Consider the following 13,874-nt stretch of genomic DNA (forward strand, 5'->3'; position numbering starts at 1 on the left):
CAAGCTCCTGTGAGCCCCGAAGTGCTTATCACTGGATTCCTACAGAACGTCTTTCCAGAAGGCACCATCATTGCAGGTGGCAGGCCCTAGCTCACCTCTGAGAGCTGCACTGAGAAGAGGGAGAGAGCCTTTCTCCTGTGCTAGGGCCTTGGCTCCTGATGCCCTTGACCCAGCCTCTGCTGCTGTTCGCCGAAGCCGGCCCTGCCTCCCCAGGCCGGCTCCCCCATGCAGTCCCCTCCAGGACTCGTTTGGCACACAGCACTCGATTTGCCCCTTAGACGCTTTGGCCAGTAATGAAATGTCACCGTGTACTTTTAATGCTGCGCTGTGAATAGAAGCCTCACTTAGGCAGAGTCATTTGGTGGACATGGAATTCTATAAACAACCTGAAAACCCAGCCCAGCTGTGGAAACTGTGGGTTGTCAGTTATGACAAACAATAATTGTGGTGAAGATTGCTAATATGGACTGGTGACCACTAAGGGTGCTAAGACATTGGTGTTTACCAAAGGCCAGACACCACCAGCTCATTAAATCCCACCAACACCCCACGGGGCAGACACTGTTTTTGGCCTGAGTTTACAGATGAGGAAATTAAGGTGCAGTGAGACTAAGAAACACAGCTATACGCTGATGAGTGGCAGAGCCAGGATTCGATGCCCATGAGTCTGAAGTCAGAGCCCAGGCCTTTTAATCACTACACTGTCACTTACCAATTATTTAAAAAGAGTAAAGAGAAGGTAGCAAGGTGGATGGGAGGGGTTGGGGGAGGGGAGGCCAGGTATCTGGTGTGTAGGCCCAGGTGTACCACAAGCCAGCCGTGAGGTCTCAGGCCAGTTTCCTGACTTTCTGGGGCTTCCGATTCCTTATCTGACAAATGAGGATGGCATTCCCATTTCCCCTAACATCACAGAATCATGAGTCATTGAGATACCAGAGACAGAAGAAGAGGGAAATAATAAGTGTTCCACAGAAGCAAGGGGTCATCGCATGGTCTGTCTGTCTGTCTGGATCTTCTTGCCCCTCCACAAAGCTGCTCTCTATCTACATCACTAGTGGAGCAGCCATACAAAGCAGGTCCCCCTCAGAACAGTCAGGGGGCCGCCGCCTGAGACCTCTATAGGCCGGGGAGAAAGTCGCTCTTGCTACTCTGGGAATCAGGGAGTGGAAAGCATGCAGCTGAGAAGTTGTCCTTGGCTCACTGCTGACTGGTGAGTGAAAGACCCCTGTGAGGGACTAAGAAGGGGTGATGAGAGCTGGACCAGACATGGACATTGATGTAGATGTAGACTTGAACATGAACACGCTCAGGGTCCTTCAACTTTGTAACGTGTTCCCTGACACCCAGAAATAAGGAATGGCCGATCTTTCCACTGGACTAGAATTTCACTGGCCTGGCTTGACATGCGTAGGCTGTCGAGTAGGGTCTTACCCCCAGCACAGGACTCCAAGACCTATTGAAAACAATCACACCCATCCCTTCTCAGCTTCGTAGGTTAGTTGTGCCTATCTGTGAATATAGTCACGTCAATGCTACATCTGTCTGCTCGGCCAAGGACATAGAAGATCAGATCACTGTGCTCACTGTTCCTGAAAATGCTGAAGCCGTGGTGGGCCTATACTGAGAACAAACTCGTGGTCCCCTAGGAACAGCCTCACAGGGATGTGGATGGCAGACAAAGGTGGAAATGTGGGGAAGCATCCCGGGTGACTAGGAGGTTCAGTGTGGGGCAGGGAAGCTTGTGATCATCAGCTGTGACCACGAAGGACTCTACGGTACCAGATAACGGTGGGAGGAAGATGGCAGAGTGCATGCAAGAGCTCGCCACAGAATCAGAGTGACTGCGAAACAAACACAAAGGCTGCACACACATGCACACGTCACTCCGAGGGGCGCTCGGAAACAGGAATGAGCGAGACCAACAGAAAGGACGCAGGGAGGAAGAGAAGGGCAGGAAGATAGAGTTGGAAGGAAGGAGGGAATGGAGGGTGACACGGCGAGTACTCCTTGGTCACCCAGAAGCGCAGGAAGGGATGTGAGTTATAAGTGCTAACATACATGCACAAGACAGGCAAATGCGCTGGCCACGTGCTCCAGGTACAAAAGTTCCCAGGAGCCCGTGTGCAGAGCACCTTTAAGAGAAAGACAGTTGCATGATATCTAGAGCGAGTGTGTTTGGGGTGTGTAAGTATGTATGATGTGTGTACACGCATCACAGTGCAGGTGGCCACACAACAGAATGAACGCAAAGGTTGGTCCCGGCAGGGCTGCACTTGGCAGAGGGCACATGCATTGCCCTGATGGCCCAGAGATACATCAACACTAAAAGACTGGCCTTGGGGAGCACCAAGACAGGCTAAGAAATTCAAAGCCTCCTTCCTCAGTCCCTGGCGATTTATCTCCCTTGGGACACATGCCAAGTTTGGGAACACACTCTACTGGCGACTTCGTTTCGCTGTTCCAAATGCCAGGAAAGAGGCAGAAGAACTAGGTCACAGGTTAAGCCAGGATCTGTGTGTTTCAAACCCTCTACCCCGCGCGGCATGGACTCCTGTGGGCTCTTCCCTCCAAGGAGGTGCGAAGAGCTTCAGACACCTGCAGAGGTCGGCAGCTGATGGAACCAGTGAGATCCTCGAGGGCAGGGATCCTGTATGCCTTCGTTTCCGTGGAACATGGCACATTAGCTGACACAGGAAGTGCTCAATAAATGCTCAGTGGAGTGTCCATAGTGAGGAAGAAAGCCAGAAAGCAAGCAAGCCATCTCTTTCTTTCGTTTACTTATAAAAGTAAGGAGGGCAACAACATACTTTAAGTTATGATCCTCGACCAGGAGTCAGGAGACTCATGTGGTGATGACCTGCAATTCTACCCTGGACACCAGAAACCCTGCAAACAACTTTGGTGCTCTGGGCTGTCCGGCCTTTGGGGACATGAAGGTTCAGTGTAAGCCTTGCCCCTTGCTGCTTTCCAGAGACTGTCTGAAAGCAAAAGGAGATAAAAGATGGGAAATGCTTTGGATGCCACAATGCCATGTGGTTGAATTATTTTTAAGAAGCAGGTAGGTCTCTGTAAGCCACTCTTTTTGGAAACCAAATTATAAATCCACCTGATTATATAAACCCACCCAGGACTGCTCTCTCTGATCCCCAATTCTAATGGCCTATGATTATACAGTATTTATTTCACCGAGAATTAAAAGCATGGCTTGGAAATCAACTATTGTGAATGCAGATAACACCTCTACTCACTTCGCACGCTTCTCCCAACCGCTCAGTTAGAAGAAACCTAGATTTGCTGTTGAATTTCCTTGCTTCCTTACCCCCAGCAACTTCTCTAGTAGTCAATCTGACACTAGTTTGAGAGACAACATAGTATAGTGGTCAAGAGCTCGGACTCTGGAACAAACTATCTGGGTTTGAACAGGGCTCTTTCACATACTAGCTGTGTAATTTGGGGCAAGTTAATTTGACGTCTCTTTGCTTCTATTCTCTCTGCTGTAAAATGAAGATGACAATAACATCGATCACACGTTATGTAGTTAAATAACATGTGATAAAGTGCTTAAATCAGAGCACGGTAAGTACTCAGTGAATGTTGGCTATTGTGATTACTGTGGTTATATCCACCTCCTAAGTGTTTCTTAGGTTTGCTAGTTTCACTCCATTCTGCCATCACCTCATAAAGATAAGATTCTTTCTTGTGTGTTGTGTCTCTCTCACTGTTTATGAGCTGTGTGGAGCCATTGACACGTCAGTTAGCTGCTTCACTGTTGCGAAGAGATAATAACATAAAAGAATTCACATTTTCCTTGGGGGCTTTAGCTCTGGGCTCACACAGCTCTTGGCAGAATATCCATAGACGTAAAACCGACTTGGAGCCACGCTCGTTCTGTAGATTGTACCTCATGCCGGAAGACTGTGGACAACTCCCTTAATTTTGATCAACACAAAGAAGAAAGCGAACACAAAGAGATAATAAGGTTTTTCTTAGGGACCATGGAGGAGGCGGTGGAGGGTGGGGATGGCGGTGAAGAAAGCCCAGAATTTCAATGTTATAAATATTTACCTCGTCGGGAGTTTCCTGTTTCTTTAATCCAGCACACTTCGTAATTATGAGCTCATGGCATCGCTTGTGGACCACGCAAGTGCAAACTGCAAACGGCAAAAAATGAGAAACCTGAGCAACTAGTGGTGGAAAGAAGATTCCACCCCAAGATTTAATCGGTTTCTGGTGGAGGGACGAGGGGAACTATACCCCATATACCGAGTCTTAACGTAAAACCCTAGTTGAATCCCTTTATGCAGTCATTTCAAAGCTCTTTGCCAACAGAAATTGCTGTTTCCTAAATGCTCTGGAGAAGAATGAACCATTTATATCTGAAGAACATCAGCAGTATTCTCTAGTTTCAGGAGTACTGATCAATTTTCTTGCTTCTATAAGCCAAGGTCAGGGAGCAGCCGTCTTGTGCTCCACACAGGATCACGTCAGCGTTGGCTGATGTGTTAGCAGGAGAATGGATATTTTGTGGCACAGAAGTTCTTAAGCTTTTGATCTGGTTGTGCCCTCACATGCCAAACTTAAAATTTCTCGTTTAATTTAAGATCTCCACAAGAAGTTGCCTGTAGCTCCATCTTCACTGTTATGGGGCAGTGTGGGCAGTTAGCCCGAAGAGATCAGTGGCTGTTTGCACATGTGCTACCCAAAGGACACAGCAAGGTCCAAAAGGTGAGACCCAGGTTCTCAGGGGTGAGACTCAAGTTAACCAGTGGCTGGGTGAGGTGACATATAGTTTCCCAGCTCAAACTGCAGAGAAACCGCCACACAAACACATCACACATCCACCCTCCAATTCTGGACAACTCAGTCTTGCATTTGTAATCAATTAATTGAAAACAAACAAACTTCAATCACTTCAAGTGAGATTTAAATGTTTAAGAGCTAATGATTCTACAGTAGAGACAAAAAAGAGAATCAGCAAGGACCATTCGGTGATGCTGAGTAAAACAAGCCATGAGGGAGCTTCTTCAGGGGATGGGAGAGTGAGGGAGCTGATAGAATACATGGTACCTGGCTTAGTACCCAGTGGGACCTTCGGAGAGCCTCTAACTGAAGCATCTGTCGCACTGGGAAAGAAGAGAGTGCTAACTACAAACGGGCTAGACCCCAGGGACACCCAGACACAGGCAGTACCTCCAAGATACTCCCATATTATTACTCCCACATGTAGATGTGGGAGTAATGGCCAGGCAGAGATAAAAGAGAACAGGGTCTTGCTTCTCAAAGAGAGAGCATGAGCATGCAAACTGTGTAGAGCCTCTGAATGTCATCAAACCCAGTGCATGCCTCCTACGAGCGTCAGTGTTTGGGACTGTCCCACGGGCCCCCAAGGGTTTAGTTTAGACAATGCCTCTTACCTTGACATTGGTATCCCTGCTTTCCTATGACACCCCTGAAAAGAAGAATACAACCCTTTAAGAAAGTTAATTTTAGTAGGTCAAAAACCACACAAAGCCACTCCATTCTGGTCACCACCCACAACACACCTGGTACACTGGAGTCTAACTAGCAGCATGATTTCACTCCCATTTGCAGGGGGCCTCAACATGATTCCTGAAGGCCACGGAGGGCAGCCCGGGACTTGGAATCAGTACAAGGTTTGGTAAGTGTCAGAGCTTGGTTTGGTCAATGTCAGGACTTAGTTTCCTATACAAACAGCCATTCCAGTGGGGATGGTAGTGCTCTGGAAAGTCGCAAAGACTCTGCTTGGCCTCAGGGGGCCTCAATGAGTTGAATGTGTCCTTCCTCGAGGATAATCATGGAGGAGGGCTGCAGCTGGTAGGTACATTCCCTGGCTTTCCAGAAGCGGTCAAAGGTTATAAGTTAATCTGTGGCCAGCACTGGGAGTTCAATCCACCATCTGGATGAAGGCCAACATTAGAGGTTCCTTCCATGGCCAGAATAGGGTCCGTTGGGGCCAGTTTAAAGTCAGCATGGGCACGGAACAATCCAATCAACCTGGCCTGGCCTGTCCTCCGTGCACCACCACCAACTGCTCAGGGAGCTTCCTATAATTCCTAGCCCAATGGGAGGAGCCTGAAATCAGTTGGGTTATACCTCAGGAAACCTAGAGCTCAGTGGGGTTTGCATGAGATTAGAGGAGACCTGAATCTGTAAGACTCAGCTTTCAGGGCCTGTCCCTACAAACACATGATTCATTTTCAAAATACAGAAAATGGAGATCAGAGGGCTGAGTCAGTCCTGGGAATGAGACCTGTCTGTGGATGGAAGTGGGGTGTTTCTTTAACTTTAGTTGTCTTTGACCTGTGTCACCTCAGATGTCCATGCCAACCTCAATGACAAGTTCCGGAACACCATAAGGATGAGACGAGTCACTCCTGGACACTTTGGGAATCTACAGGGTCCTCAGAGTGTAAGTCAAATGTTCCTTGGCTGGGCTCACACAGCAATTTGGCCTCACTCACTCTCCCCCACTGGATCTGAGTGCATCAGCAAACTCCAGTCAGCTTCAAAGAGCTCTTAGAGGTTGCCAGAAAGGCTGGTGGGATGTCAGGAAAAGCATGAGCCTTTAGTTGTGCTCACCAGGCAGGGAATCGGGTCTCTGACATTCCCCGCTGGAGGACTTTAGGCCAGTCTCATTTTCATTTCTGAGCCTCAGTATTATTGTTAGTGAAATGGAGTTCATAATACATAGCTCATAGGATACTGGGAAGATTTAATGAGATATTTCTAGTGCTTAAAAGAGAACCTGGCACGTGGTAGATATATATTAAAAATCTCCCTCTGACCCCTAAATCCAATGTTCCTTCTCCTTCTGCACCTCCAAAACAGGCTACTACTTACCTATCTGTGCCTATCAAAATCCTAGTCCATCATGAAAGGCAAAATGCCACCTCTTCCAAGAAGCCTTCCCTGAGCACTCCAGCCAATGCTACTCTCTCAGTCCTCTGAAATCTCAGCGTCCGAACAGCACCAGTGTTACAAAAGTTACCAAGAACTGCTTTATACCATCAATGTTGGCAAGAGAGTATTTTTTAACTTTATTATGGAAAAATTCAAATGTATACAAAAGTGGGGAGAAGAATACTGGACTCTCATGTACCCGTCATCCAGCCCCAACTATGATGAATACATGGCCAGTCTTGTTTCATCTCTACCTCAACCCCTGATAGAACAGCCTATCTTTTCTTAACAAATCCCAGAATCATATCATTTCATTTGTAAATAATTCAGTTTGTCTCTCTAAAGATAAGGATCCTTTTAAAAGAAACCACAATCATAACACCATTATTGGTTATAAAATCTTAACTCCTTAAATCCATTCTATTCCTAAGTATTCTTAAGTATAGAATTCTATTCCTAAGTATAGAATCACCAGGAACCATAGTTTCTTCTTTCCGTTTGTCCCCCCCAACACCAAACGCTCAGTTTTCCAGAAAAGTCTTCTGCAATCAAATAAAGAAGAAATAAAGCACGCCAGCACTTTTTACATAAAATTTCTAATCTCTCAACTTCTCACCACAGAGGAGGCATTACTAGAGGTTCCAGAAGAGAAGGCCTTACCAGATAAAATCTCTGCAGTGGGAGCAGTAGGTGGGCTGCCGAAGGTAGGTGGCCATGAACTTGTGGCCGTTGACCTGGTGGACCCTGCGCCTGACGGCCCCCTGCCGCTTCCTGGGCCGCATGCGCTCCCTGAACACACGCTCTTCATTGTCTTTAGGGGCTGGGGAAGGACAAGAGCAGAGAAGAAAACACAGTCTGGGTTAGCACATCTTGAAAATGATCCCTACAGGAGAGCTACTCCATCTTTGGGTGCCTGGAGGTGTGAGGGAGCATGGGGGTAGCCTTTGCTGGCAGAGGAATTTGGAGGTCTGAAGAATCTCGCTGCTCAGCTCTAGTCAGAGAGCACCCCACAGGGTGGGAAGGCCCAGACTGTGCAGTCTCCTACCCCAGCTACACCCTCAACGTCCATCCCAATCCCAGTTCTGATCCCTGCATGGCTGTTCCACTCCTCCTATACCAGCTACATGTTGTAAGGGTATGGGGTCAAAAGGCTCAGAGTTCAAATCTTACTGCATTTTCTTGAGCAGCGTGACCTTGGATAGCCAATGTTCTCTCTCCCTGAGCCTCTGGGGCATCGCCCTCTGTAAATGGGGTAACAGTGCCTACCACACAGGCGCGCTATGTAGTCAATGGTATGACTCCCCTCTGCACCTGGCCACCTGGCTCAGAGAAGTGGCTGCCTGACAAATCTGATTTTTCTTCCTTTTGCCTCTTACCTAGACTAGGACAACAAAGAGACTTTTCTCAAAGGTCGGAAGGAGAGGGAAGTATAAGACTATGAAAGCAGACAGTTTCTAGAAGGCCAAAGACCCACCACCATGGTAGCCATCTACAAGCCAGGAAGAGGGCCCTCACCAGAACCCAACCATGTTGGTATCTTGATCTCGGACTTCTAGCCTTCGGAATTGGGATAGATAAATTTCTGCTGCTTCTAGCCACCCAGTCTGTGGTATTTTGTTAAGGCAGCCTGAGCTAATTAATACAGTGATGATAATGGCTAACATTTATCGAAGACTTACTCTATGGCAGAGTATGTTAAGCACATTACATACAGTAACCCACTGAATTTGCACAACAGTCCTACTTGAAGGGCATTGCTATTATTCTCATTTTTCAGGTGTGCAGACTGTAGAGTTTAAGTAACCTGTTCCTAACACAGCTATTACGTGGTGGAGCTCGGATTCTAACCCAGAGAGCAGGGGAGAAGCCCACGTTCCAGCAACCATACACTGCTTTGAGGGGCGGCCCACTCTCCCAACAGCCAGGCCCCGAAGCTCTCATGTGAGTGGCTCTCATGCATCACACGTATGCAAGTGTGTATGTGATGCGAATTGACAGAATAGATTTGTAAATGTATATATATGGGCGTGTGTATATTATATCAATTAATATATTATGAATAATTCGTATATTATTATATAAAATGTAGCATATTACTATTATGTGTATCATGAACATAATATAATAGTACATTATACTTTAACATAATTATAATTACAATGCAATTATATTAATATATAATATATAACATGGTATAAATATACAGTTTTGCCGAACCATTTGAAAGTTGCAGCCATAACACTTTTCCTCTCAACGCCTCAGCCTTTATCTCCGAAGAACAGACATTCTCTGACATAACCACAATATCAGAGTCAAGAAATTTCACACTGATATAACATTAGCTGATATATAGTTCATATTCAAATTTCTCTAATTGTCCCCAGATGTCCTTTATAGCTGTTGTTTTAAAATCTGTAACCCAGGAGCTAATCAGAGCTCATGCATTGCATTTGGTTGCCATGTCTCTTTCGTCTCCTTGATCTGGAACAGTTTTCTTGACTTTTTTTCCTTCTTATGATACATTTATGAAAAGTCAATGATGTTGTCTGATGGTATGTTCCACGATCTGGATTTGTTTCCTCCCAATTAGTTTCCAGTTAAACAGCAGAGAACACCAAGAGGTCTATGTGTCAACAAATCCAAATATGTCCATGAAGATCCTTATTGATAACCATGTAAATGACATGAACATAACATGTACAGAAGGAGAAATATATTCACTCTTATTAGAAAAGTTTTAAAACACAGACCAGTCTTGATATAGCACTGACTTACCATTTAATACCTAATAAAGAAACAAATTTGTTTTAAAATGGGATTATCCACTATCATGAAGGCTGCTATGAGACTGATTTATTCATTCACTGCTAGAGGCAATATAACATAACATTTTTGGACAGCGATGTTACAATACATAGCAAACACCACAAAGAGATCCACATCCTTTGACTTGGCAACTTCTTAGGAATTAACCCTAAGTCAATAATTAAACAGAAACTAAAAGCTATACACTTATAACTTATAGATGTTCCCTTACTACACATCTATATTGGCCAACGAACAGAAGTAACTAGATTGCCTAACATTAGGAGAATGTTCTAATAAATTATATTACATCTATAGCAATTTTTATATAGTGAGAAAAGACTACATAGAATCATGGGGAAATGTGATAAAATGCTTCTAAAATGCTCTAAAAACAGAATGCACAACAACACAATCCTATGTAAAACGTATTTGCAGGTCGAAGGTAACATAGAATTACTACGCTATACTGGGATGATGAGACTATGTATTGTAGCATTTTTTAAAATATTCTCTAAAAAAATGTTCTCTAATGTTCTTTAATAACTTTTAAAAGCAGTCCTCTCGGCCTAAAGCATTAGTGGAAGGGTCCGTCATGCTGCAGGAGTTTGGAGCTACATGGCATGAACAAGGAGTGGGCACCAGATGTTGCAGTGGAAAGCAGGAGAGACAAGACAATCATCATCAGATTCCCAGCTGCCTGTGGTTTTGAACTGAGGTAAGTTACACAGACCTGCCCCCTTCACCTGTTGCCTCCTTGCTCTGAAGGATGCTCACTGCTGTCACTGGATGCATTCAGCCATGCCCACCTGGTGTAATGGTTCATTGGCTGCAGCCTCTGAGGCAAAACCAAGCTTGCTTTCCTCCCAGAGGACCTATCGGCTCTTTCCAGATCCTTTCTTTTATGGCTGCATCTGCCACATTACAGAAGGGGTGACCTTGAGTCAGGGAGAGGCTAACACAAAGCTGGATAATTTTTGTGAAACTTTCTGCAGGAATGAAGATCTTGGCTGGTCAGATATAATGACAAGAATCCACAAGGCATAAAGTGAAGCAGAGACGTCCTCTGAAGCAGCTGTGAGACCCTCAGGACCCCCAGCCTCCAACAAGATTCCAGGCATGCGTTCTGCTTGGTCTGACTCATCTGTAAATTTCACAGTCCTAGGAGCTTTCACACCAATAAATATCTCACAGCCCCAGTGCTCAGAGGACTTGATGGCAAGTTGCTGGCAGGTGGCAAGGGCAGCAAAAAGAACCCACACCTTGCAGTTATTATTCTGTTGACGTAACCTCACCTTGCCCCTTTTCCTTGGGCAGAGACTACTTCTCAGCCTAGACCAGGGAGCACTCGGACTCAGGGAGAGGCAGCCCCAACACTAAACCCGACATCACCTTTCCCGGCCAGTCTAATTACCGAAGGTCTCACTACTCTGCTATTACCTCCCTCATACTGCTTCACCTCCCGCACAGAAAGGGAGCCAAGGTGACAGAATGAACACATGAGATCGGGGGCATCCTTAACCTCAGTGCTCTCGGGTGTCTTTTAGGTTAAGAATGTTCTCTAAAAAAATGTTCTCTAAAAAATGTTCTCTAAAAATGTTCAGCAGAGAATTTCTAATAGGCCCAGACTTATGAACTCATGGATGCCAGCACTTCCTTTCAGGGTCTGTGTAGCAAGAACTGCCAAACCCAAGCATCAACCTTGCCTAAGACCCTTGACCCAGGAGGCTGGACCAGACTGACCAATACACATGACTGGCCACCTCATGGCACCGCTTTCATTCCTCACTGCAGGATGGTCACCTACCCTCAATGTTCAGGGCACACAAAGTCTTTCCCACAAGCAAATATGCTGTGAGGTCTTTTTTTTTTTCTTTCTGATCTTCCTCGTTTGATCTCTTTCTGCCAGCATGCCAGTTGAACTAGGTGTTAGGAGACTGGACACATTTTGCCTTTGCTCCAGATTTGCTTTATGTCCTAGAATAAGTCATTTAATCTCTTTGGGCCTCTGTTTTCTCATCAAGAGAGGCTAATACAACGGCTCCACTTCAACCCCAAGCTGGTATGCTTCTCTCTCCCTGGAGCCAACATGACACCTCATTACTGAGGAAGAGTGAAAAAGCCTCACTCTCACCCTGCAAAACCTACTCTGATACCCTCTTGTTGCTCCCACACTGCTGGGGTCCAGCTGCCTTCAGATGTTCCACATCTGACACTATGAGTAAAAAAAAGAAAAGAGAAAGAGTCAGCATTATCCTCCACCCACACCATTCATTAGAGGCTTTAGCAAAACAGACTGTCTTCAGACTTAGAAAACTGTCAGGAAGATTGGGCTGGGCAAGGAACACTGACTCAGCTCTAGAATAAAAGCAGTAAGAAATGTGACTACTTTGAGAAAAGGCTGGGGACTTCCTCAGAAGGCTAACTCAAGCAAAGAATGAATCCATCCTCGAGGCAGGTAATTTCACAATATAAAGAAAACAATTCAATCATCCTGGTATTTTTGTCTAAATAACTGTCAAACCTTGGATATTCAGAAGCTGAAAAATAACAGCTACCATTTATGACACCCCTGCCATGTGCTGAGTACATTCTAAGCATCTTATATCCATGAAGTACTATTCTATATTCACGAGGTACTGTTCTATATACATTCTATATACATGAGGTACTGTTATATACTCATGAGCTATGTAACATTACATATACATGAGGTACTACTAAATATCCATGAAGCATTGTTACAAATACACAAGGTATTATTACATATACATGAGATGTAAACAACTTACATACATCCTCTAGTGCCATGTGACGTTATTATTCTCAGCTTATAGTCCAAGAAACCAAAGCTCCAAGAGGTTAAGTAACTAATTTGTTGAAGGTCACACAGCTAACAAACAGTACATGTCAGGTCAGGAACTACGGCCTTGCCTCACCCATTCATTCATGCCTCCCAAGGGTGGCAGAACAGCCTGGGATCCACTATGTGTACAGAAGCCTCCTCCTGCTGCTGTTCACCCAAATCTCCACAAATCCACCCCTGCTCTCATCTAGAGACTTAGAAAAGAAAGCTAAAGGAGACTAACTGGTTCATGGTATACCCACAGAATGGAATTTAATGCAGTGGTTTAAAAAGCAAATATACTAAGTCCACCAAGAAAAAAAACAGAAAAAGAAAATTAAGGAACATGTGTACAGTCTGCCTTTGTATAAAATGAAAAAAAAAGTATACTCAAACAAGCAAAAATGCCCATTGAGAATATTTAAAGGGTATAACATAAACTCTTCATTCAAAAATGTTTATTATCTGGATACTGGATGCCAGGTACTGTTTTGGGAACAGACCCTTGGCCACAAAGGGTAGACTATGGCCGCTTTCTCAATTTTGTCCTCAGATATTCTGAATTTGGTCCTTAATAGACAGATCTCCACTAACAAAGCAAGGAATTGCTGTGATATTACAGATAATAGTGGTTATGAGTGAGGGGTACTCCTGACAGAAGTTAGATAGAAGCTTTCGCACTCAATCTCTGAGTTTACTTTCCCTCTCAATAATTCTCTGGTTTGACTTTATGGACTTACTGGCAAAAAAAAAAAAAAAAAAAAGCAAGATCAATAAAAGGAAGTCAAAACAAATAAAAAACAAAATTATATACTAAAAATCAAAGGAGCAGTGCCTTTATTTTCCATGAGGAAAACAGCTTATAATATTTTCAAGTGAAATAAATGCTTCATGACAGTGAGTTTTAACTATTAAGTAAATATTTATGTGATGCCAAAGAATATGTTTTACATGTCGTGCTCACACAATACATTAAAGAAAATTTCTGTTCAAAACAGGAAAGAGGAAACAGCAATGAATTCCCTGAGAGAGATAATGCTATGTTGTCTATATCTTCTCGGAGAGCCACACAACGCGGCTCAGAAATGTCTGAGGGGAGAGGCTTGGAATTGTCTTCATGTGTTATTCTGTGTGTAATCTAATCAGAAGGGCACTGGTGGCATTTCAAGATTAGCATCTCAGATCTAATATAAACCGTTTTCTTTTCTCTCTTCGTCACTTTCTGAATGACCTGTTCTGTGTTCATAGCAGAGCTTATGCTCTGTTCACTTATTTAAGCAAAACTTAAGCTAGTTTGTGCTTT

At 44.6% G+C, this 13,874-nt stretch overlaps 1 protein-coding gene across 1 annotated transcript in view; it reads right to left on the bottom strand.

The window, feature by feature from the left end:
* The window catches only part of PRKCE (protein kinase C epsilon), a 449,749-nt gene that overhangs the window by 157,041 nt on the left and 278,834 nt on the right, over positions 1 to 13,874 (bottom strand). Inside the window, exons 3-5 of the mRNA XM_006909689.3 lie at positions 7,582 to 7,741; positions 5,415 to 5,449; positions 4,060 to 4,151 (exon numbers count right to left, since the gene is read on the bottom strand). Coding sequence (XP_006909751.2) covers positions 4,060 to 4,151; positions 5,415 to 5,449; positions 7,582 to 7,741 — 287 coding nt within the window. The remainder of the gene's footprint in view (positions 1 to 4,059; positions 4,152 to 5,414; positions 5,450 to 7,581; positions 7,742 to 13,874) is intronic.

Source organism: Pteropus alecto, unplaced genomic scaffold (assembly GCF_000325575.1).
Source record: "Pteropus alecto unplaced genomic scaffold, ASM32557v1 scaffold131, whole genome shotgun sequence".
In the NCBI taxonomy this organism is placed as follows: domain Eukaryota; kingdom Metazoa; phylum Chordata; class Mammalia; order Chiroptera; family Pteropodidae; genus Pteropus; species Pteropus alecto.